The sequence below is a fragment of the Podarcis gaigeae genome, assembly GCF_964106915.1.
Source record: "Podarcis gaigeae genome assembly, chromosome: 2".
NCBI classification, from domain to species: Eukaryota; Metazoa; Chordata; class Lepidosauria; order Squamata; family Lacertidae; genus Podarcis; species Podarcis gaigeae.
The window spans coordinates 41,951,022-41,976,973 of NC_139679.1; the positions used below are offsets into that span (position 1 = coordinate 41,951,022).

At 47.4% G+C, this 25,952-nt stretch overlaps 1 protein-coding gene across 2 annotated transcripts in view; it reads right to left on the reverse strand.

Moving 5' to 3' along the window:
* USP43 (ubiquitin specific peptidase 43) overlaps positions 1 to 25,952 on the reverse strand; it is an 87,863-nt gene that overhangs the window by 32,045 nt on the left and 29,866 nt on the right. For both annotated transcript variants that reach the window (XM_083725806.1, XM_083725805.1), the window contains 4 exons: positions 14,654 to 14,760; positions 4,345 to 4,437; positions 2,363 to 2,498; positions 1,828 to 1,972 (listed from right to left, as the gene is read on the reverse strand). In XM_083725806.1, coding sequence (XP_083581932.1) covers positions 1,828 to 1,972; positions 2,363 to 2,498; positions 4,345 to 4,437; positions 14,654 to 14,760 — 481 coding nt within the window. The remainder of the gene's footprint in view (positions 1 to 1,827; positions 1,973 to 2,362; positions 2,499 to 4,344; positions 4,438 to 14,653; positions 14,761 to 25,952) is intronic.

The following is a 25,952-nucleotide window of genomic DNA, read 5'->3' on the forward strand; positions in this document are numbered from 1 at the left end:
CAGACGAGGACTATACCACACGTGCTCTCCAGACTCCCCCAAAAAGAAGGAACCAAAGAACACACTTGTTGCAGAAAAGCAGGAGGAGGCAAGCTTAAGCTGCATCAGTTTCAACAACACCCACTTGTGTGTTCAGTACTAAACCACTTGAAACTTCTCAGAAGGAAATCAGGCCAGGAGGCTGAGAAAGAGGACCAAGGGCACAGGAGATGTTCCTGGGCTGATCAATGCATCAGCATCCATCCAATTCTTCTCAGAAGCAGCTGTCCCATTTTGTCAGTTCAGACCTGGTCCCAGCAACTGCGTCTCAGCCTTACAGGTGTATCACCTCTTCACAGTCTGCCAGAGCCAGCCGAAAGCCAAACAAAGAGCAGACTCAAGGAAAAATGCCTTTTGCACAGCTAGGTAGTAAAGCTGCCAGCGGAGGCGGAGAAGGTCCTCTGACTCTGCAGGGAAAAGGTATTTCCCAGAGGGCTCATGATGCAATCACAAGACTGTAGATCTTAATAAGAGGCCGTTAAAGTGACAGAGTCTCAGCGCCCCTAAAGCCCACTCATTCTGAGGCTATTTGCTGTGACTGTGGCTAATCTGTGCTGGCTGGAGGAGACAAGGGCAGGCTGATGGATAGAGCCAGTCTTCAGTTAAAAGTTACTGGCCTCCTTGTGATCCCATCAAGCCAGGAAAACTCTCTCCTCTTGCATCGGGCGTCTCCTCCTCCTCTTCCTCCTTTCCTTCACGCTGGCTTCTGAGTGCCACTGTGCAAAGCATCCCAACCTTCACAACATCAGCACAGGTACTACGTTCTTAACAAGTGCCGAGTAAATTGCCCGGCTCTGAGGCTGTTACTTTTGGCAGCAGTATCTTTGCTCAGTCACTGAGCATCCTGTCTCTCACACATGATTGTCACATGGCTGCCTGGCTTTCTCAAGGCCATGCTAGATATGGGCATCAGCAGATCGGTGTTTTTAAACCTGGATCTGCTGCCATGGCCAAGAACGTGGGTGGGGGAGATGGGTGCCCCTGTTTAAGGAATAAAACTGATGTGTGGGTGAGAGAAGCTCTTCTCTCAATTTACACCCCCCAGCCCCTCTCCCTTCCTTACCCCTTGACTTCCAGTTGGGGGGGTCCCATTACTGGAAGTGACTCGAGCAGGGAGAAAGGCAGCAAGCTGGGGGGATGAAAGGAAAAAGCCTGAGGAAAGTGGGGGTTAGCTGTACACAGCACTTTTTGCCCCTTAAATTAGGCTCATCCACAAAAGGCTTCCTGTATTATTGCATATCCTGCAACATTCTGGGAGGGCAAAGCAAGACAACCACCCACCCTCGCCCACCCAATCTCCACTCACCTTTGCCCTTGTCCACCTGCTCTCTGCTCACCCTTGCCCACCTGCCCACCAGCCACATGAACCCTGGGGCGAAGCCAGAGGCTGGGGCACCTTCAAAGCCAATGGGGCCATCCCACATAAAACAGGGCAATTGGCAGGTATGTTATTGCAGCAATCTGGATTTAAGAACACAGCTTTGTTGATGTTGATATTTGGTTTGGCCCTCAGGCTGAGCACAATATGGAACTGGCACGGGGGATAAATACTCAGTGGAGGGAATTATTATTTTCTTCAACTTTTCACCATTTGATACAAAAGTACCTAAAGCTCTGAGCGCCAGACACCTCCATGTGAAGAGGGGGAAGAGAGAAGCCAGCTGGACAAGAGCAGGGGCCCAGGGTCCTAGGGATGGAGAAGAACTTGGCCTCCTCTCCAGAGCTTATTTGACAGGCATTTTTGGAGGGACATTCAGAATGCGTTCCAGCAGCCACAGCAGGACACACCTGAGAGGCGGGAAGAGTTGGCCCTGCTGAAGGAGAGAGGAGCCTGGAAAGCGTAGACGTTGTCGCCCTCTGCGATGGTGTTCAGGTCCTCATCATCCGAGAAGGAGCACCGGAATCCTGACTGGCCCAGCTCAGCCAGGATCACCTGCAGCGGCAGAGTGAAATGGTCAGGGCCTTGCAAGGCTTGAGGACATTGGCAGGATATGAGAAAGGAAAACCTCCTTGGCTTATACAGTGGTACCTCAGGTTACAGTCACTTCAGGTTACAATTGCTTCAGGTTACAGACTCTGCTAACCCAGAAATGGTACCTCGGGTTAAGAACTTTGCTTCAGGATAAGAAAAGAAATCGGGCGGCGGCAGCGCATCGGCAGCGGGAGGCCCCATTAGCTAAAGTGGTGCTTCAGGTTAAGAACAGTTTCAGGTTAAGAACGGACCTCCAGAACGAATTAAGTTCTTAACCAGAGGTACCACTGTATGCAGTTTGCAGGGAACAAGGGCACCCAGAGCATGGGGGCAGGAACAAGTCTGGCTTACCTGGTCAGGTGAAATCTTGCCTTCCTCTGCCACCATTTCCCTCAGCTTTGCCACGGTGCTGAGGAGAGGCACAGCCAGGCCCACACGCACAAATCGCTGGCTCTTGGATTGGAAGACAAGGGTGACGTTCAAAGGCCTGGAGGGAGAGGGAACTTAGAATGGTGCAGCAAAAATGGCAGCCCTGCCCCAGCCTGGTGAGATACAGGATGCATCCAGAGCCCTGGGACCCATATAAATTATAAAATTATTGTTAGTTCTGAAGGCAGCCCTGAGCAGTGAAGTTTTTAATGTTTGGGCTTCCCAAACATCTCAGGGTTCTAGTAAACAAACGTCAAAGAAGCCTAACAGCAAAGTAGATCCTACAAGCCTGTAGATCTGCCCATGCCTGCTTTAGATACACTCGCCTCTTCTCTCCTGCATGCAACCCTCTGTCTTCCTTTGCTCCAGCAACAGCTGACAAACGGGAGCTGCCTACCAGAGGCCTGGGTAAGCCCTCTAGCTATTAAAGAAAAGATGCACCAAGCATCAGCCACGGCAAGCAGAACTGGGATCGCCGTTGCTGGAAGTTGGTGACTGGCTGTGACTGCAAGTTTTTTGCTGGAGGGGAAAGTCATTACTGGCTCATCTGCAGTCTGCACAGGACAGACTCTGCATGTACTCCTGCACCATCAGAAAAGAGATGTCAGAGGAGTCTAGTTAGCTCCACATTTGGGAGTGAAACTACCCACTGGGGTGGAGGAACAACAGACCCATCTGTGGATCAAAAACAGATAAATGTGAATAATGTGGATTAATCTACAGAGGGCGAGTGAAGATTAAGCAGGTGGGCGGGTCTATAGAATTTATGAACACAATCCAACACTCCTGGTAAGCACCCAAACATCATAAAGTGAAGTCTCTTCCTGGGAAAGTATACAGAAATAAAGATGGCTGCCCCATGTACCTATTGGGGGGGGGCGCATTTCCTCATTCCCACTCAACACAACATCCTTGTAAAGTTACCAAGTAAATGGAGGAAAATATCTTTCTTTTTTCCCCCCAGCACTTACAGGTTATGGTGATGGCTTACATCTTGGGAGCATTTTTAAAGGCTTAAAAAAAACTTTCCTGGTTTTAATGCTTGCTTTAGTAGAACCATTCCAATAAATGGACAGCATGGATTAGTTACTGCTTGTCTGTTGTTGGCTGGTGTGTATGTGTGTGTGTGTGTGTGTGTGTGTGTGTGTGTGTGTTTGCTGAGCCAACATGTACAGAGAGAGACACCGTTTTGCTGGGCGGGAGTGAGGGGTGAACCCTCAGAAATGACTCAAAAGTGCAAGTGAACAGGGCTATCTCTGTAGGTGACCATTGCAGTTGCCTTGCCAACTCCCAACAGATGTGCAGAGGAGCCTGTTTGCACTGATTCTGAGAGGGGAAAGGTCCTGCTTTGGTTGGACAAAAAGACAGTCTGCTTTCTCCTCGAGGAAAACTAAGAATATGCAGGCTTTTCAGCACCTGAAATGGGGCTGATGAAGAAATCTGCCTGGGAGGAATAGCAGGCCACTTCACTGATCTTTACTACTAGGCACTACTCAGAGAGGCTGGACCAGGGATGCCTGAGCAATTCTGTTTTTGCTAATTTCACTAGGAGCTGACCTGATAATCCTCCCCCTCCCAGACTAATGTATGAATCGGAACTCAGGCTGTAGTCCTGGACTCACTTCCACGGGAGTAAACCCCACTGAACTCAAAGGGAGTTTGCGGATCAAGAACATATCAAAATGCATGCACATTTGGAAAGAAAATAAATTTCAAAATACATTTTAAAATGAATATTAAAATGTGAATTTTCATGTAGCTTTTCTTTGGAATCATAGATTCACGCAGAAGTGGGGTGCAAGGGAGTTATGCGTCAATGCATGCAGAAGAGACACAGACCTGATTAGAATGATTCACCATTTCCCTAGTTAGGGTGAGAAAGTGTGGGTACTTGGTTCACATACCTGGTCTGGCGCAAAGGGATGGGCAATGAGATGCACAGGAAGGGATCAAAGGTGTTGCTCTGCTTTAGGCAGTGAGGGCAAGTCAAGGAGGACCTAGAAAGGGAGGGAGAGAAACATTGTCAGATCCCATGTCAAGGGATAACTACACCAGTGAAAATGTAGGGCTGACCTCACATTTTGTATTCTAGGAGTCTGAAGCTCATATCTGGCCTCAAGGCTTGAAAGGAGAACTTGTGGAATGCAGAATAACTAAGGTCCTCGGAGGTCACCCCTTGTCAAATTTGCCCGTTAACAATTTGGAAATAAACACTGCTGAGGTCCATTAGACTTGCTTCCCAGTACATTTGTTTAGATTTACCATTTTAATCTCACAGGTACAGTTGCATTGCTCCAGCCAAAGGGCTGTTCAGGGGGGCCCTTGTTCTACAAAAAGAGGGTTGAGTCAGTAGACTCCCCACAGAAGAATGACCACAAGGAAGATCTGCACCCAGTCTTTGAGTATTATCAAAAGCAGCATGATACTGAAGTCACTTTGAGGAGCTTAAGATCAGACAGTTAATAGTTCTAAATTTGTATCCCTGTAAATTGACTTGCCATAAATGAATACACTCTTCCCTGTCCCCCAGGCAACAACATTTTTGGTTACTACACTCATGCTCATCCTCTATGTCACTGTGACCAGTTCCATGCCACAGCTGGCGATTCTTTTATCTACAGGGTGGATACTACAAAATATTTCGAAGCTCTTATCGCTGAATGAAACTTTTCTCTCCCATAGTTGCCCTGGGGTGGGAACATGTTTTACACACATGCTGAAAAACAAAGCTGACCCCTCAGCTCACATCCAACACTGAGTTCACTGTAATAACCAAATTGCATTTTGTTCATCCAGCATAGTGTCTCTTCCTGACACTTGTTTGTAGCCTCATAGCGCCAGATCTGTTTTTGTGATGGAGACATTCTGTGCTTCACCAAGATGATCTGTGGCTGACTGAAGCAATCCCCTTGATGCATATCAATACATACCCTTGGTTTCAAAGAACAGATGAAAGACCAAAGCTACAATACTGCAAGCACGGCTTATCCCTGCTCTTTCTAGACACAGGTCCACCCTTTAAAGCTCCAAGTCAGAGTGGTTATTTTTTGCCCCACTGCTTTCCCCAAGAAAACTGCTCTTTAAGGCTGAATCAGAACAAATGGCAATTCGTGTTGTTTGCTCCAGTTCAGCAGTAAGGAGTGGGTTTTCCACAAGTAGCCCTCCACCTAGCAGGGCTAGCCCATTCCACCAGAAGTGGACTTATTTACTCAGCAGTGAACAGAGCTGATCATCGGAAGTGAGACCAGCTTTTAATGAGATTGGCTCAGTGGTGCAAGTCCTAGCCAGTTAATGGGATTGCACCTAACAAGATTACCTGGGAGTTCAGGCTCCAGTATGTGACATAAAAATAAAAGATTTCCCAAAAGGAAGAAGTGAGGGTTAGACTCAACATGCAGGGCTGAATCCATTCTAGAAAGGAAAACAATCAGCTACTCCCTAATAATAGAAAGTTATCTTCACCTACCTGGATACTTCAGGTAAGTCCCTTTTTCATCAGTGGTGCAGTCTCACTTAAATATACTGGTGCGCTTTCAGAAGGATGCAGGTAAAACCCTTCATCATATCATGCCACCCAAAAGCACCACTGCATCTGCTTTTCTGTAGCACAGTTTTGCTAAATGTGTACCAGAAATGACCCAAAACAACCCCTTTGGACATGCATTTGTAGGCATGGAAGCAACGTGCATTACACAACATAGGATTTGGCATGGTAGCCACATTCAGTTAGACCAATCCATTGCACTAAACAGAGTTCTAGCAGATACAAGTACAAGGCTCAGCTCTTGTACGTGTGAAGGAACAAAAATGGAGAAGGTGTTTGAATGCTTGGCCTCCCCCCATCGAGAAACTGCAGCCAACATCTCGAGACTAATGGCCAAACTAAATGTGACAGGAGATCAGATTGGCCAATGGATTTTTCTTTGTTATAAGGTGTTGCAGGGGAGAAGGAAAGATTTGGATCAAGGGCACAGCACTGGGAGACAGTCTAACCCCCCACTACCGCCATCATTTACATTTAAATTTGCCCTCTAGGAAGCTGGTATTTGCTATGGAGGAGTGGGGAGTCAGGTATCGTGTAGCAGGAGCCGCTTTGCTCAGTACTTAAAGCTTGCCCTATCTCCTTCTTTGCAGCTACCCTTGAAATATTATTTTAAAAGACACCGAGTCCTATTTTTATCTGCATTCTTTTGCTCCCACTCACTTTCACACAACGACACTGCATGCACTAGCAGTCTGACTTTGCCAAGGTGAAACCATCAGGAGAAGCAGACCACCTCCCCTTTCTCCAGAATTTGACATCTGGTGCACTATTTGGCCTCCAAATCATCATCACCACATCATCATTTAATTAATGAGGAACACAGCTCAGTCAGTAGATAATCATAATCTCAGGGTCATGGGTTCACGCCCACGCTGGAAGAGGGGATACCTGCATTGCAAAGGGTTGGACTAGATGGGCTTTATGGTCCCTGCCAACTCTGCAATTCTATGATTCTATAAGGAAAGCCCCAAAGGCCCATCTGGTCCACTAATGTTCTCAACAGTGGCCTACCAGATTCCTATGGGAAACTTACAAGCAGAACCTGCGTGCAATAGCACTTTCCTCACTTGCGATTCCCAGCATGTCAGAGGCATGGTGTCTCTGATCCTGGAGTTAACACATAACCATCAAGATAGCCTTATCCCAATGAATGTGCTTAATCCCCTTTTAATGCTGTCAAAGGCAGCAGCCATCATTACACCATGTGATAGCAAATTCCATAGCTTAACTGTAAGAAGAGCCCTAGCAGATGAGATCAAAGGGGGAAATGGATGTCTCTGATTGCAATAGGACTCCAAGTTCTCTCTCACACACACATTTAAGGAAAGGCCTCAATATAGGGGAGCCAGAGCACATTTCCCACGCAAGAAAGGCTGAAGCATTGGGGGAGGGATTCGTTTAGATTCGTTTAGAAAATGCCTGAAGGGGGGGGAATGGCACTGAGGTTTACAAAATTATGCACGGAAAAAGAAACAGAGAGGGAGAGAGATCCATCTCCCCCCCCCCCCCCATAATAGTAGAACTTGTGATCACACAACGATTCTGATGAAGAGGTAGATTCAGGAGGGACAAAAGAAAGTACTGTTTTCACACAGCTAATGGAATTTGCCACCAGAAAGATGTGGGGATGGGCGCTACCTTAGATGTCTTCCAAAGAGGATTAGACAAATTCGCAGAGGGGGAATCGGTCTGTCAGTGACTATTGACCGTAATAGCTCAACCCCAAGCTCAGAGGCAGTTGCTGGGCGGGTGGCGGGGTGGGGAGGGAGGTCAAAGAACAGAAGAGGGTTGTTCCCTTTGTATCTGGGCTGCGCAGAAGCATCTGGCTGAGCACTGTGGGAAAGAAGATTCTGTGCTAGGAGGAACTTTGGAGTGATCCAGCGGGGCTCTCTTTACCTTCCCTGATCACAGTGCCAGAATACAAGAATGGCTATCAATGGCGCTGTGGTGGCTCCCCCCACCCCCCACCCAAAGACCATGCATGAGCAAGAAACACTGGCAAACTCAATCTCCCACCTGCTGCCATTCCCACTCAGGTACCAAGTTTTGAAGAAGTGCTCTATCCAAGCTCCACAGGGATATTATATATATTTAATGGAAATAGCCAGTTCAACTCCCGAGCTCTCGCTCTCATGTCCTCCCCCCCCCCCTCAAACTCACACACACATTCGCGTCCTAAATTAAAGTCAAGCCAAACTCTGAGCCCTACTTTTTCCATTCCTTCACTAGCCAGCTCAGAGCGGAGCAGCACTGCACCGTTAATAGATCGTTTGCATATAGACAGGCTTTGACGCACAGATCTGAAGTTGGCAGGCTGAAAATGAAAGCAGCCCTTTTTAATAAGCATTAATGGGAAAGGGATTAATTGGGGAGTGGAGAGCCGCTTGGCATGCCTGGCGTGTCCCTCTCTGCCAACCAGCAGGATGGGAAAGGGGGCCTTTGGGGGGGGCACATGGGGTTAGGCTGGGGGTGGGGGAGGCTGGCTCAGCGAGGAGAGATCTAAAGCTCTTCTTCTGCTTCACTGCAGAAGGTGGATGGAATCTTAAAACTGCCTCTGATACCATGGAAATTGCAACCACCACATGTAGGCGCTATTGGAGAACAGATTTGCAGCAATTTTTTATGATGTGGTCCGTAGCAAAACTACAGAGCCTCTGCTAACCGAGGGTGCAATTGTGTTGACTATTTAAGGAGTCCTGGGCGCTCCTTTTTATTTTTAATGAAAACCTAAACTTCTTTCAATTTTGGAAACCGATAAAATGTGTGCATTTGTTCATTTCTCTTCTGCAATAATTGTTCAGCTCCACTAGGCACATGGAAGGGCATGGAGATATAAAGAGTAATGACACCCTGTTGCTTCCTAGCTGCCTGTCCTTCCCTCGCACACCAACCTGCCTCCCTGGCTTCTGAGATTACACCAACCATTGCCCACAAAAATAATTAAACTCACCTTCATTGCCATAAGAGCTAGAAACCTGCCCCCCCTCCCTTTGCAAATCTCAGGCTACTGAATTTAATGCTCCTTGCAGAGCACACACAAAACCATGGTGTATATATACACACAGCACAGCCAGAACCCCACGTAGAGCAACTGCCCTGCACTTCTATTAGTTTTTGTGATGGCTCACGCTAGGAAATAAAGCCCGCCAAAATGAGACTTCTCCAGAGCTCAGGAAGGGGCCAGTTCTGTCACACGGGGCCATTTCAATTTCCTGCTGGAAAAGCTGTTTTTGTTCACAGGATGCAAGCTGGGAAGTGGCGTGTGGCATGCAAAGCAACGCAGGGTGGGATGAGGGTGCCTTTTTCTCTGAGCACATTTCCAGGTGGAAATGCTTGCTTGCATGGATATCAGCTGGGGAAAGTAAGGTGCTGAAAAAGTGGCTTCCTGGAGCCTAGCGTGTGCTCCTGAGGCGGCGTTTGCCTAGCTACCACCACGCCAGCCACCCTTTCAAACACTACAACGGTTGCCATGGAGATGGCTGCAATGTCACACGGCAGAGCAAAGCAGTGCAAGTCTGAGACTTGGGAATGAACATGGGGGATTGGGGGGCTGGCCTCTCGTATCTCCCACCTCTGCTCTACCAGAATGGGGAATGGGGTTAATGCAAATTCCCCACCTCATAGGAAGCAATAGCTGCAAGGCGCCACTGTAGCAGGGTGTCAACAGCCCTGAGAACACCGCTGGTGGGCTGAGGGTGTGACAAGTGAACTAGTTAATATCCATTTATTAGCAAAATATCTGTCATTATGAGGGAAGGGAGGGAAGGTTTGTGCATTGCCAGGATCTGTGGGGGAATACAAATGTCTACTCTGTGGAGCTCCTTAGCAGTAGAGGTTTGGCAAAAACCATTCCTGGAATGTGAAAACGGTATTATTTAGACAGTCCTTCACAATCTGCATTTCTCTTTTTAACCAACCAATATCTATTCATGCTTTGGATTATGTTTTATGGATTTTATATTTTTGCGTGATATATTTTACGAAGGGGCAGATTATAATATTTAAATAATATAAGTCACTCGCCAACTAGGCAAAAATACAGAGTGCACATTACAGTGGGCCACACAATCACTCTCACACCCAAGCACTGTTCAGTGTGTGATGAGATGAGCTCTTCCACTCAACTCAACACTGTACGCAGAACTGGATGTCTTGAGCAGGCAACACGCAAACAGATGTAGCCTTCATTTCCTTTCCCCCGAGATATCTTTATGAGGAAGATCACTCTTGGGTCGTCCACCACTGAACGAGAGTTTTAACACAAGTCACGTATTCAAATGTGACACACTTTATCCTCTGCCAGATGACACTTGCCCAGATTTTAAAATGCAATGGAAACCACCTTGGACAGCGCAATCTGCGGCCCCAACTAACACAAGGCATTCTATAGATCTGGTAATGGGCGATTTGCCGACTAAGTGACAGGTAGAACCAGCAACAATGGATGGGCCACTCAGACAGATGGAGCATCTGACTTTGCTCCAGTTCCATTGGCAGGGGGAGATCTCCCACACTGATTGCTTTTGCCCCTGAAGTGGCACCCATTGCTGTCGACACAAACTTCCAAGGTTTTTTTGGCATACGGCGTGGAGTTCAACTGAGCCCACCCTCCAGAATGCACCACTGAGAAAACTTGCTTCATTTAGTTCTCTCCCTACATAAGGTCCTCTAAGCACAAGCTGTAGAGGTCCACATGCACTGGAATAAATTTAACTTTGCAATCTCTAAGCCACTTTACTCTACTAAAGCCTGTTTGACATGCTCCAGCCCCTTAATGCAGCAGCCTTTTTGGTTAACAGCTGTCAGCTTCATTCTGGCTCCACAAGTGTCACTTGCTCCACCAGCTTGCATGCCGCACAGAGGACAAGTCCAGGTGTCATCAATCTAATTCCATGAAGATTTTGCCAGCATCTGATTTTCTAAGCACAACTCATCTCAAAGGGTTCTTAACCTTTCCAAAACCCACTTTCTGCTTGCTGGTTGTTTTAAGGCACTTCTTCTGTTCTCCAAATATAACAAAGCAATGCAGATGTGGTTCGGGAATAGGGATGACCAAGCCTTATTCTATGGACCAAAAAGCCCAGCTGATGCACTTCAAAACTGATAAAACTGGAGCCAAGCCAGGATATGTTTCCATATTTTCACACAAGCTCTGGCAGCACTGCACAATACTCAAAGGAAAATACTGGCCTGAAGATCTGTGGTGCTAGCTAACAGCAGCTGCTCCAGTTTTGGTCACGCTGTGATAGCAGCTGTTGATCCTATCACAGGTACTAGATAACAGCATCGTAGCTGTTTCTCTTCCTACCTTATTGGTAAAGACTGGGGTCTCTCCAAATAAAGGCTGGATGTGTATGTCCAGTTCTCCAGGAAACAATGGGATTTTGTTGGCAAGAAAATATCCAAACACATAGAATTCTATGTGCTGCAGAACATTGCTTGCTTAACAAGCAAACACAGAAAAGCATGAGAGATAACCAGGAAACCAGGATACAGAAGTGAAAGTGCTTCTTCACACAATGCAAAAATAATTTAAAAATGTGTGGTCATGCAACTGGCGAGTGCAACAGGCTAGATCAGGGATGGGGAATCTGTAGCCCTCCAGATGTTGTTAGACTACAGCTTCCATCATCCTTGACCATTGGCCAGGAGGGCTGGGGTTGATGTGAGCTGGAGCCAACAATATCTAGAAGGCACTAGGTTCTCTATTCATCTTGCAGATGGCCTTTAAAAATTAAATGAATTCATGAATGAATTCAATAATTATCAGTGGATAGGAGCAATAATAGTTTTGTGGAACATTTGCATTCAGAGACAGGGTATCACTGAATGCCAATTGCTAGGGACCAGAAGCAGGTGAGAACAATGCCCAACTGGTGTGCATCCCAGAGGCATTTCGTTCATCATTGTGAGAAGTGGGTTACTAAAGTAGATGAACCTTTGGTCTGATTTAGCTCAGTTCCACTTATGGAAAGCCTACTCAGCAGCTTAGAGGCAAAACAATTCTTCCTATCTCTGTTCTGTCTTGACTTATTCAACACTTTGACTTGCACTTTTGCTTTTCTGAATACTACCCAGAAAAACATAGGGGCAGAAACCAGTGCAAAGACACCCACTAGCACAATGTTGATTCCTCCTCTCCACCCAAAATCCACTCGGGGGGGGGGGTTAAGAGAACCCCCAGAGCAACACAGGTGGGTGGGTGGGAAATCATTCCATTGGACAAGCAAAAATGCTCACACTGATGGAATGACCATATTAGCACAATGCTTAATTCCTCCTGTAGTTTGTAACAGGGCAAAGTTGAATTCAGATTTAGCAATTATCACATTTGGAGCCCGCCACAATATACCTGTTCAAGGCTCCCTGGCTGCAGAATGTGCACAGATCAGAAGAAGCAATATAGACAGGGCTCTCCTTGAATAAATGCATGTAGGTCAGGGGCAGAATTTGTTATCTCCAAACCTATGCATGTTCAGCAGCTACACGATAAAGGAAAGCATGAGTGTGACTGAAATGTCTGTTGCAACAGTGTCTCCAAATTTCTTAATAAACACTCAAAAATTCAGAACCTGCTCCTGGATATTTTGTAAATTCACAGATACGTACCTTGCTTGCAGGACCTCCGCTGGCCTGACCAGGCATCTGGGCCACAGCAGTGGGAATAATATAGCTAATTCAATTTGAGCCCAAGCTTTTGAAGCAAGTCAAGTTCACAGTTGGCTGAGTTGGCTAGAATTCCAGATTCCAGGGCTTGGAGTTTTGTTTTCTACTCTGCCCTTCAGAGTAGAAACAGCAGAAGCAACTACAATGGGTGTTGTGGTGCCTTAAAGATTAACAAGTGCACACGTGCCAAAGACCTCTAATCCTCTAGGAGTGATCCAGAAGCCCTGTGCCTTCAGGTTCCTTGCCATCCCTTCTCAAGAAGAGGAAAGACCACATGGGGGAAAGGATGGGGCACTGCATTCCTCAAAGGAAAAGCTCAGATTTTATTCGCAGGTCAGAAGAAAAAAAAACTTGATGGCAAATCCTGGCTCCTTTTAGCCACCCATATAAGAAGCAGAGTGTGTGCCCCCCTCCCCGTCCCAACTACAACAATGCCTTTTGGTAGGGGGAAGCACTGATGTGGAAGTTGCCCACAGGACAGCTGCTGTGCAGAACCCAGAGGAAGGGCCTGAGCAAGTGAAATGGGAAGAAACCCCTACAGATGTGCTACGTTTTGGAACTGAGTGACACCTGTTACTTCAACAAAAGAATCAGAAGACAAGTGATAAGTCTGGATGGCAGCATGCTCAGCTAACACATCCACATGTTCTCCTTCTGTTCGCACAACCCTTCTTTGGGAAAGAGATGCCAATGCCCTTGAGATACTGGGAAGGGTGGAGGCAAGTCCAGCACTGGCTTCCACTAAATTCTGATGATTGGAAGACAAATGTGGGAGCCTCGTCTGCTTCCTTGGCTGCTGTGTCCCTGCTCCTGCTGTGGCCTAGAGCAAGGGCTCACCCTATTCAGTGCACAGTGGGGTGGGGGGAGAGAGACTTACAATGGAAAGCTCTGGCGAGCGCTAGTCATTAATGCCTTATCTTCGAGAGCAGCCTCACACCGGGAGCTTCAAACTTCACTCCGCTCCCAGCTCTTTCATCCCACCGCCAGAGACACAAAACAGCAGTGTCAGCAGCAGGAGCCTCGTACAAGTGCGTGCATTCTAAGGAAAGCACGGCTGCGATGCTTCCCTCGGCCTGCATCCAGCTCAGGGTGGCTGAAAGAGTCAGGAGCTGCTAGGCTTGCAAGATTGTGCTAAGGCGAGTCACGCCTGGCCACGCAAAGGGGGACAGAGCCGTGCCACGTTCTGTTCCATTCCACACTTCACTAGTCTCTCCGTCTGCACAGGGGTGGTGTAAGGCAAGGGGGACACTTCTTCTGAAAGAGGGTACTTGCTGTTGAAGTCACGACCTGCAGCAGGGGTGTATGCAGTTGCACGGGTGCAAGGGTGTGCTTGCAGTCCAATCATGTCACTACAATTTTTTGTGCAGCTCAGATGGACAAAGGAAGAGAGTAATACCACAGTGGTGCAGGGAGTTCAGAATCAGTCACCTGATTATCTCCAAAACTAACCCACTGATGCAGTACAATGGTACCTCGGGTTACATACGCTTCAGGTTACATATGCTTCAGCTTACACACTCCGCTAACCCAGAAATAGTGCTTCAGGTTAAGAACTTTGCTTCAGGATGAAACAGAAATCACGCGGTGGCGGCGCAGCAGCAACAGGAGGCTCCATTAGCTAAAGTGGTACCTCAGGTTAAGAACAGTTTCAGGTTAAGAACGGACCTCCAGAATGAATTAAGTTCTTAACCCAAGGTACCACTGTATTTGTGAGTGCTACACTGTCACAGTTGCTGTTGCAAGCAGCTGAGAAGGAGGCAAGCCAGATCTGGTATGTCCAAGCTAAATCACTGTTTCTCGCTCACCCTGCACTTTCTGCTAGTCAGCTATTATGCTCCTTAGCTTAAACTCAGGTTCTCCAGGACTTTGGCCTGCCTGCCAGCATCTCCCACATGTTCTGCCTTGGAGGGTGCTCTGAAACATGGATTTGCACACAATTCTTGGCCATTTTTGGAAGTAACAAAATGCCGGAATGCAATGAGTAGCACTTGCTCCCTTTTTACCTGTATTGTGCCTGGAAGTGGTTCTGCACAAAGCTCTGGCCCTTTAGCGGCTGGGCGGTTGGCTGAGCACTTGCATTATTGGAGCCCTCTTCCTGCCCAGATGGAAGCTGCAGAGAAAATAAGATAGTACAGTTGAGTTACAGGACTGGGGAGCCTGCCCCCCCCCCCAGATCTTGTTGGACTACAACTCCCGACATTCCACCGCTGCTGAAAACACCTCCCAAAACATTCTCCCAATGGACACTCAGCCAAATCCACCATCATAGTTCTGCGTTCTTAACACCGTTTTAAAATGTGGGTTCTTCCAGCTCGTTGTCCCTGCTTTCCTCCCACCTTCTCTCCCTGCCCTTCCATCACCACCACATTTCTCTCAATTTTTCACATCTCCCACTCCCTTTCAGCAGCAAAATCATGTCTAAAAGGGGGAATAGAGAGAGTTGGTTAGGTGACCATGTTTGCTAACAGGCATTTAAAAAAAAGAAAAGAATTCTGGCAGGGTTCAGTTTTGATGGGTTTTCATAAACATACACATATTTTTTGTCCTTCTCTGTGAAGTTGTTTGGATGAGAGAAGAGGGTGCAAAAGCTCAATTACCAGCTTCAAGGTGTTTGGGAATCTTTCACTCTCTCCTCATTAAATCAGGGAGAAGCAGGCTGAGCCAGCACCTGCCAGTCCCAGAACAGGACAAACACATTTTGTTGCACGCAGTGTGACAACAAAGGGGGAAAAATATATCTACAAATAAAGCAGGCAGGTTGGTTTCCCTAGGGACTAGAAAGGGACACCTGGTCAAGCCCTATTCTTAGTAGAATGTATACTAAGCCGAAGCATGCAAGCAACTTTTGCCACCCGAGTCCAGGACCAGTCAGTGGAATCCTATACTATAGCCTTCCATGTGGATGGACAAACATTCCCGTCAACCATTGGCCACTGGTTTATGGAAGAACAGGTCCCCCACCCTTGCTACATTACCATTGCTCTGCAGCTACTGTTTCCCACAAACTGTTTCTGCATAGTCAAGGCTCCATTTTGCAATGAAAGCGTATGCCAGTGACACTTCTGCCTGGGGCTTACACAAACACACTAATCTAAGTGCTACCAGCATGGGAAGTCACTGTACAATCTGGGAGATCTGCGTGGCTGCCGCTTGCTGTGACACGGTGCTCTGAGCATGCAAGCAGGCTTTTTCAGCAGCCACTGCTAGGCTGTAATAGTAATCTGAATTGGGCCTCAGTGACCTCACGGCTCAGGAAGCAAGGCTGCCCGCACCTGCCCCTCCTATTAAGACAAAGGAGATTTAACATTTTAATGGATTTCTCAAATGTAGCAGGGTGGAAGGAAAAGAATTCATGATGCTATTAATCAAACCATTTGCCCTGTCTGGAAAAGTGTTGGGGTTTTTTCCCCCTCTATGAAAGCAAAGGAGAGAATTTCTCTTGATACGCAAGGAAGAACAACAGAATAGGAGGGTAATAGCGCCCAGACTCTAGGAAGAAAGGAGATTTCCCTAAAATGGGAGTTGATCTCCTAACATGGTGACACATTGGCTCAAAGAGAACTGCAAGAACTCAGTTATCTATTCTGTATTTTAATGAATGCTTTGTCATCTTTCAAATCATGCTGTTAGCCACACAAGATGAGTTTTTTTATTATTGATAAAGTGAAGTAAATATTTTTAAAAATTAAAAACCTAATGGTTATGTTCTTTGGAAGATTATTATTAGGGGATCCTTCAAGAAAAAGTTCACATTTCTGGACAATGTATTTGAAAGATCTCTTGCTCTTATCAAGTCCCCCTTGCCGTGCAAAGAAGCAGGAGAGGGTGTTGGGAGTGCTGCGGAGTAAAATTCATGCAAGTAAACAATGAGGCCCATGAGAACAGTATGATTCTGGACTGCACCTCACACTTTCTGCAATGCAAAGGGTCCCTCTAGATCAGCCTTTCTCAACCTTTGGGACCCCAGATGTTGTTGAACTACAACTCCCATTGCAAGGCCAGAGCTCAGGGATGATGGGAGTTTTAGTCCAACAACATCTGGGGACCCACAGGTTGAGAACTGCTGCTCTAGATGCATCTCACTGTGGTAAGGCTTCTCAGAAGGTTGGTAGCTTGGACACTGTTAACCTAATATTGGTTCTCATGATGAGACCTGAGTAAAGGGGACTTATTCCAAAGGACTATCAGGAAAATTAAAGTGCAAGGTGCCATACTCTTAAGGGTGTTGTTATGCACCAAGATCCTTTAAGATTCTCCTTGCTTCTCCATTACATTTTTTCCTGGGCTGTCATTTTTTAAGGTGGGGAAGGGGTGAAGATGGCTATTCCATCCCTCCATTTTATCAAGTCCTTAAACTTTTGCATTCCTGTGTTGTGGAAACAGCCTCAGCCATCAAACAGCTGCCACAAACAGCAGAGAACTAAAGCCGCCTTCACTTCATCCGATGCAAAAGAGGACATGGGTCCTGCACCTCTAATAGTAGACAATTCCCACTTCTGCATAACCACTAGAACACCAAGATGCATGTCCTCTCTTGCATCTGACCACCAGCACTCCTAAAGGGTCACAGAAGAGTTTAGCCTTTCTGCATGGCCCAAATTCCATAAGAAGAACTTTCCCCTAAGGGAGAATTCAAGAGATGAAACTTGGCTGAGTGTGGGTGTCAGCCACCCTCCCAACACCAGCATTGCTTAATGCTTATTTGGGTGGAGCACGTTTGGAGCTCTGCAGATGTGCCAACGAAGCCCACGTGCCCACCACACTCCCAGCCCCACCACCATCCTGTCCCATCCAGCTAAGCTGCAACAATGCCAGCGTTCAGATGGCAGATCCTCCACCACCTGAGTCACTAAGGCATGCAGAAGACCTTACACTGCAGAGAGGCTAGTCATACCGACATCTACCCAAGAGGCGTCTTCTACACCGGTCACCTCAGAACCAGAGAGTGCTGTCACCTGAACCAGTCCAGGGATGACTCAAAAACAGGAACACCCTGGCACCTGAACAGAAAGCAAATCATGTCCAACTTTTTTAAGGTCTAGGTAGGTAAACACAGAGAGGAGCTGTGTCACTTCCGTTGAGAGATCAGTTGGCTTTAGCTCTCTGTCAGCTGTTTCCTAACAGCAGCTGTTCCAGCAGACTTCCTGAATTGTTTCCACCCCACCTGGTTATTATAAGAACTATAATTTAAAATACTGCTGCCTGAGATTATTTTTTCCTCCTCCCTCCCCATTCACAGGAACATAGGAAACTGCCTCATACTGAGTCAGTGTTTAATACATAATACAGTATTTATATGGCCAGATCTGGAACTTCACAATATCTGGACATGGCTTCAATTTTGCATCTGAATTTGATACATTTTTTCCGAGTTCTGACTATGTCAAGCCAGGGTGTACCACTCCAGACTGCAAATTGGGAGCTCACACAACTGAATGCGGAGGATTTCCGCACCTTAAAGTGTTCCCTTCTGACTAGGGAATAGACACTTGCTGTCACAGACTAGTTGGAGGAACCAGCTGGGAAACCCTCAAGGGAAGAAAGCTCAGAGTCAGGGGACTAGTGGTGGGATAGCGATGAGTGGTCAGAGGGTGAAGACTGGGAGAAGCTGTCTGAAGCTGAAGAGGTAACAGGGATTAGTGAGTGGCGGAGGGGTGAGAGATTGTTGCAAAGAGAAGTCCAGAATCAGAGGCAAAAGCTCAAGTAGGAGAGGAGGGAGGCCAAGAGGCAGAGATGAATCTGGCTGTTGAAGATACACAGGTGTCTCCTTCTCCTGCTGCAACAAGCTCCCCTCCCCCATGGTCTCCCAGAACCAGAAGAGGCATAAAGAGGGCAGAGGAGACGTTAGCTTCATCCAGGCACAGTGTCAGATTGCTTGGGGGAAACCCTGGAGAGAAGAGGACTTCGGCAGCTGTGGGGAGGTGGGGACCTTCAGTCTCCGCAACTGCTTCATGGGGACAAGACCTGCCAGAGAAGAGTTGCTCTGCTCAGCAGGCCTGACATCCTGTGCAAATGCTTTTCTTTCTTTTTTTCTAGCAAAGAGTTACCTCCAATTTGCTCAATGTAGTTTCCTGCTGGCTCGCTCCTGTCACTTACTGAGACCCTTAAATACAGTGGTACCTCAGGTTAAGTACTTAATTCATTCCAGAGGTCCATACTTAACCTGAAACTGTTCTTAACCTGAAGCACCACTTTAGCAAATGGGGCCTCCTGCTGCTGCTGCGCCACTGTTCTTAACCTGAAGCACTATTTCTGGGTTAATGGAGTCTGTAACCTGAAGCGTATGTAACCTGAAGCATATGTAACCCAAGGTACCACTCCACTTGTTCTGGAGGCCCGTTCTTAACCTGAAACTGTTCTTAACCTGAAGCACCACTTTAACTAATGGGGCCTCTTGCTGCTGCCGTGCTGCCGGAGCACAATTTCTGTTCTCATCCTGAAGCAATGTTTTTAACCTAAAGCACTATTTCTGGGTTAGCGGAGTCTGTAACCTGAAGCGTATGTAACCCAAGGTACCACTGTATATCCCCTGCTGAATTAAGTCTCATGGATGCCCCTTATACCACTGGGCAGTTATGTCATGCTTCATTTTATTGCTTAAATACAACTTTGGGTTGCAAGAATCCAGTGGCTGGTGACAACTTATGAAACTGACTTTTGTATGCTTAACAAAGCTTTGCCTGGAGATACAATCTCCAAAACAACCTTTGGGAGTTTAGCCAAGATTAGCCCAAAATTACACAATTACGGGAGGTCACTGCTGAATGCCACTTTGTTTTTGCTCCCTTTCAAAGGGGACTTTCTGCCTTCCCGTCAGCTTGACCCACATCTAACGCAACCGAGCTACAGGTGCGTAGGTGAGAAGGGGTTGGGTTACTGCCTGGCCGTGGGCCCATAACAATTGTTCCTGGAACAAGACGGAGTGTCCTTTCCTTCTTGAAATTGCATAACACCTTTAGCTTAAGGCAGTTTAAGGCAGCTCTAATACTTTGTGCAGAGGTGTACCTAGGGTCCCTTGCACCCTCAGCAAGGAGCTATATTGGTGGGACACAGACCCCCGGGGGGGGGGGGAATCTAAGAAGCAGGCAAGGTTGCCTGGACAGGAGGAACATGCCTCTCTGCCTGCAAGCCACTCCAATGGCCACTTTCCGTTCCTCCTGCAGCAGCAGCAGCTTTTCCTGCTGGAGATTCCTTCTGTGGGCAAAGCAGCAACTGGGTTTCTGAGCCAGTGGTGGCACTCCAGATATCATGAGAGGACTCCAATACCTGACAGGTGGTTTTTGTGCCCCACCCCCTGGACCTGCATCCCTGGTAGGGGCTGGTTTTGCCAACCCCTAGGTACACCTCTGACTTTGTGATTACGGTACTTATTTCATCTTGCCTGTCTGTCATTCCACTTCCAAATAAACAGCCTCTAATCAGAGCTGTAGCTTCGGGGGGGGGGTCCAGGTTTTTTGCCCTGGGTGAAGCCTCCAAAGGGGCACCAGTCTGTGTGTATGTAAATATACTTGGGCGGGAGCGAAACTGGGTCTTTGACCAGGGTGAAAATGAGCCTAGTTTCGTCCCTGCTTTAATAAAAAGACTCCTGATCTTGCCTGCTGATTCATGGGGCATGGCCCCAATCTTAGAAACTTAACCACCAGCTTTGCATGCTGTGGTGATCCTAAATATTAAAAGTTTGAAAATACAAATGCACCCACAAGGGATGCCTAGCCTTCTCAGACCCCAATGTGTCTCCAGGACGGTCTACCTACTTGGGTTTCTTAACTAATAGATGTCAACAAAATCTTGGTCCGGAGGCTGCTTTGACTGGGGCTCACTCATTCCCTATTGTGTTTACTCTGTCACAGTCAGAGCCAAACTACATAACACCTTTCAATCACATGGTTTGCCCTTGAGTGCAAGGCTCACAAGAGTTTTCTTCCACCAAGAGCCAGCATGGTGGACCATTCCAGATCAGGAACCTGGGATGGGGGTGGAGAAGCAGCAGTGGCAGAAACAGCTTACCATGACCGCGGTATGTGTTGGCAGTAGCAGCAACAACCTGCAAGGCCTCATGGCAGTGGCACAATCACCACCACGACAAGGCTTCGCAGGCGGCTGCGACTTCTGCTGCTGCCCAGTCCTGTGGCGAGGCTTTGCAGGCTGCTGATTATTGTGCCACTGCTGCCAGGCTGCTGCCACTGCTTCTGTCCTTTCCCTGCCATTGTTGATTCTGCCGTCACCAGGCTGCTACTGCTTCTGTCGCCTAGCAGGTCTGTTGGCAGTTTGGCAGTCCCAGATTATTTGTATTCACTATGACTCACCACCATACGCTGGCTTAACCTGAATACCACCATTTGGTAGCCAAGCCCAAAGCCAAAAGTCCTACTGGGATGCATTTTGGCTTGCGTGCTGCTGATAGTGTCCTTGAGGTGATTAATAATATCATCAGTTATCACTTTTATACCCTTACGTAGTAGCATTTGCCAGGACATTGTCCTGCTCACCTCTGAGTGGTGCCTTCCTTATTTCAGATATTGTGATATGTCAATATATTGCGATGTTTAGCTGGTGGTATATCACAATATTGAAAACCAGTTATCACCCAGCCCTAATAAGCAGTATATTTGTTATAATGATGAAACAGATGGCACAGGCTGAGTGGAGAGACAAGTATCCATTAGTATACCACAAGCCGTTGCCTGAAATGGTCAAAGTCCTCCAGGAAAAAGAACTGAAGGTATATATCTTCAGGCTTGATCTTTACTACAGCTCCGTGTGCTAGTTCCCATCAAAGTGAGGTGTGGTATCAGGATACCATCTTTCCTGTGCAACTCCCTGCCCTTGGGGCTTACTACTCCGCACAACAACACATTGTTGCCTTTCAATTATCATTCTGTTCCTTGGAGTCTATCGTTATACACTTTTACACATGGCTGCCGCCTTTGAAAGGCATTTGGATACTGCAGGTGGTGCAGAATGCTGTTAGCAGGCCACTGCAGAGGGCCAGCACTGGCTGCCAGTTTGTTTCTGAGCTGCTTATCACTTTTAAAGCTCTAAAACAGAGGTGCCTTACCTATGGCCTTCCATATGCTGTTGGACTACAACTCCCATCATCTTTGGCCATGGACCATGCTGACTGGGGCTGATGGGAGTTGGAGTCCAGTGACATCTGGAGGGCTACTGGTTCCCCAGTCCCTGCTGCTTGTTCCCATATGATTACGCCTGCCCATGGAGGTCCTCAGGAGTTGCATACGCAGGACAGGGCCTTCTTAGTTGTAGCAACCAGCCCTTGGGAGCTTCTTCTCTGTCAATTTTCAAGAAACTGGGAGAGATCATCCTGTTTTAACAGGCCTGCATCATGGGCTGATTTGCTCCCTTGCCCAGATTGTTGGTTATTGCTGATGCCAACTGCTTCTGCCTCTCAATTTTATGCTGCTCGGTTTTATTGTGTTTACTGTTTTACCAATACATCACACAAATACGCACATATTGTACGTTGTAATAGTCACATGCTGCTTTGGGAGCTGCTTTGGCCAAACAATGGCTTCTACATTCGAATACAAATAAATAAATATAAATGCAAAGTATGTGCGCAAACAGCATGTCAGCTGCTGCCAGCAAGATGCATTAGTCAGCTTACCAAATTACAGCCCATCCACGTTTTAACAACCAGGCTGATAACGCCAGTTATACTAGCTAATTACTACACAGCAAGAGGTAATTTGGGCACATTGCAGCTGAACACAAACACCCCCACCTGCCTGCATTTTACATGCGTATGTGAGTTTGTGCATACACACACAGTGGGAGCGAGGTTGCGGGGCTGATGATAGCTGGCGTCTGCATGGGATTACTGGCCTGGAATGACGACTCTTACTGAAAATGAACTTTAAGGTGGTCTTTAGCCAAATTCTCTTAACTTTTTAATCTGACATGATAGCTACCACTATGCACCATCACTCCGGGCTCATTTCCAGGGTGCAAATACCTAAGAGAACGCGTATGTCCCAGCATGTTCAGGGCAACCCCACCCACCTCACCTGAGTGACCATTAGGTCCAGTCGTGGCCGACTCTGGGGTTGTGGCACTCATCTTGCTTTATTGGCCGAGGGAGCCGGCGTACAGCTTCCGGGTCATGTGGCCAGCATGACTAAGCCGCTTCTTGCGAACCAGAGCAGCGCATGGAAACAACGTTTACCTTCCCTCCGGAGCGGTACCTATTTATCTACTTGCACTTTGACGTGCTTTCGAACTGCTAGGTTGGCAGGAGCAGGGACCGAACAACGGGAGCTCACCCTGTCACTGGGATTCGAACCGCCAACCTTCTGATCGGCAAGCCCTAGGCTCTGTGGTTTAACCCACAATGCCACCCACATCCCTCCTCACCTGAGTAGTCGGGTCTTTTTCCACAGCTCCTTTCCCTCAGGTTCCAGGTGAGAATAATAATTTATATGCCACCCATCTAACTGGGTTGCCCCAACCACTCTGGTCAGCTCCCAACAAAAAAACAGTAAAAGCACAATACGACATCACACACTAAAAGCTTCCCTGAACAGAACTACCTTCACACACCAGCACACAACACACCAAGGCTCCACAAAAAAGCACGTAAGGGCTACGCACATTTCTAAGCACCTACTAAACTGCGAAAGCTGTGTGCAAGCCAGAAAGAAAGGTGTGTGGAACAAGTGCAGTCATGGGTTTCACAATGCCATTCCCTCAAGACAAAGGCCTTGTCAGAGCCAGTGGAATCAGGAAGGTCACTGTGCACAATGGACAGTGTCTGGAAAAGCAAAGCAGCGATTTTCCACACAGAGAACATGCCCGGCCTTAATCTGGTCACTCTTTGGTGGAAAGCCCAATGGCTTCTTCTCAGCCATCAGAATCTAGAACAACCAGCTCTAGGACAAGGATGAAGAGCCTGCAGCATTCCCTAGTGTTGCTGGACTACAATTCCCATCATCCCTCATTACTGGATGGGGAGTCATCAAGTCCAAGCGACATGAGGTTTTTCACCCGTACTCTAAGAGAATATAGGTGGCCAGCCCAAGATCCCCGCTCTCACAGAAATGAAGAGCCACTGAGAGTAAAACCATGCTTCAAGAGAACAAGATAGGAATCCGCTCAAAGAGAGGGGCAGAAGCACACAGAATAAATATTAAGCGAAAGTTTTAGCAGGAAGTTTAGTTCATGACTTGGTGTCTTTTAAGTTCATACAGCTTGCTCCATTTCGGTCACGTATGTTTTGGCTGACAAAAAGAACAACAACTCGCAAACTTGGTTCCCTGTTGTACAAAGAAACAGCTGCAGAGAGTTATTAGATATAACTACTTTTGTTCAGAGTTGCTGAACAGGTAGGCGGACCATCCGAGTCCTGGAAATGGCTCAGGGTGGCTGCTTTAATGACCACCAACATTGCTAAGCTGCCTCCAGTCTAAAGAACCTAAGCTGTGTCAAGTCTTTAAAATCACTTTTTATAAATGATGTTATTCATTACAGCAGAATTATAGCCAGTCCTGAGCTGTGTGTCACACCTAGCACCCCGCATGCTCTAGATTACATGGTTGGTTCTCCAGTCCATGTATCTATCGAAAGTGACCTTTTAGTGGCTTAGGTTGGTACATACACTGAACTCTCCCTCCATTAGATAGAAACACTAAGATCTGGCCTATACTTATTTTAAAAAACAAACAAACAGCCTGTTCATGGTATCTTATGCCCATCATCACCATCAGGTGTACCACCTTCTCAAAGCAGTTCTTCTGCCTGGTGTGGTCCATCCATGGGGACGGCCCCAGGTTGAATCCCCAGCATCTCCAGGTAGGATTGGAAGAGACCCAATAAAAAGGAGCCAAATAAAAGGGCTGAGATGGTAACTGGAGTAGTGAAGCTACCAACAGATGAGGAGCCTTTTTGGGGGGTGGGGGCTGTGTGGTGGCCACTTTTGTAGGAGAGCAGAAATTAACTCCCTGTGGTTTCAACTAACTAAGCTGTTGGCCTCAGAGTCGCAAGCACTCCCCGCTTCTTTTTAAAGGCTGAGCACATCTGCTTTTACTCTCTCTCTCTCTCCCTCCCTCTCTCTCTCTCTCTCTCTCTCTCTCTCTCTCTCTCTCTCTCTAAAAGGCTTATCTCAAGGTTCCTCCAGCCCTGGAGCTCTTGCTGAGTGACTGCATGGAATCAGAGCTCCCACTCTACAATTGAAGAATCCACGTGGGTGTGAAAGTATCTACCCCACCCCCCTTTCTTCCTCCGAGACTGAATTAGCAGCTTGGGAAGGAAGCCCTGAATAAGCCGCGCATTGTGAGAGTGCCAATGCAATCAGGCCAAGGGAAGGATCAGTGATGGCTAATGAATTCTACCATCTGCCCAGGGTAGAGGTGGCTATTTAAAGGATGTGAAAGAATGATGTGGTGGGGGCCAGGCCAATGCATTTTGGCACCTGAGATGAATAGCAAAATGGTGGCCCCCCTCGCCACCACAGAAGAAGAGGGGAGTGAAGATCTACATCAGGAACAAGATGGGAATAAAGATCTACATCTGCTCCCCCTGTGGATCCTGCCGCCTGAGGCAGTTGCCTCTCCTTGCCTCGTGGGTGGGCCAGCACTGAATGCAGTTCTCCTGGGAATGCAGCTGAGGCAGCTGTGCTTTCTGAACCCAGGGCATGGCCAGAGAAGTAGGCATGCAGTTGGCATGAGAGAAGGAGACACAAAACGTGTGTACAGAGCATGGGGCTTGGCATGTTTCTGGGTCCTGACAATGTGGTGATGGATGTCCCCATAGAAGAAGCGACCCACTAAAGTCTTCCTTTAGTGTTCCTCAAACTTGTGTCTCCAGATGTTGTTGGACTACAACTGCCATCAGCCCTAGTTAGCAGGGCCTGTGGTCAGGAATGTTGGGAGATGTAGTTCAACAACAGCTGGGGACACAAGTTTGAGAAACACTGCCTTAGGGGGACAAAGGGAGTGGCTCTGTGCCAGAGGGCAAATAGACCTCCCTCAAGCCAAGGGCCCCTCCCTCAACTCAGAATTAGTTAGAAACACAAGAACATTTGAAGTAGAGCTTTAGAGTTGGAAGGAGAGGAGCTGTATTTAGAATTGCATTTGCCTGGGGTGTGAGGAAGAAGTTGCAGTCTGTTAAACGCAGCAAGCTGGAGCAGAGGGACAGAGGGCCATGGCTGATTTCTGCTGGCACCCAAGACTGTGGCCATGGGAGACGCAAAGACCCTCTTGGGGTGTTAATGCTGTGAGCCCCTCCATCACAGCCTTAGGTTGTAAATATGCGAAAATAAACCACAGATCATAAAGACACCATGGTCTC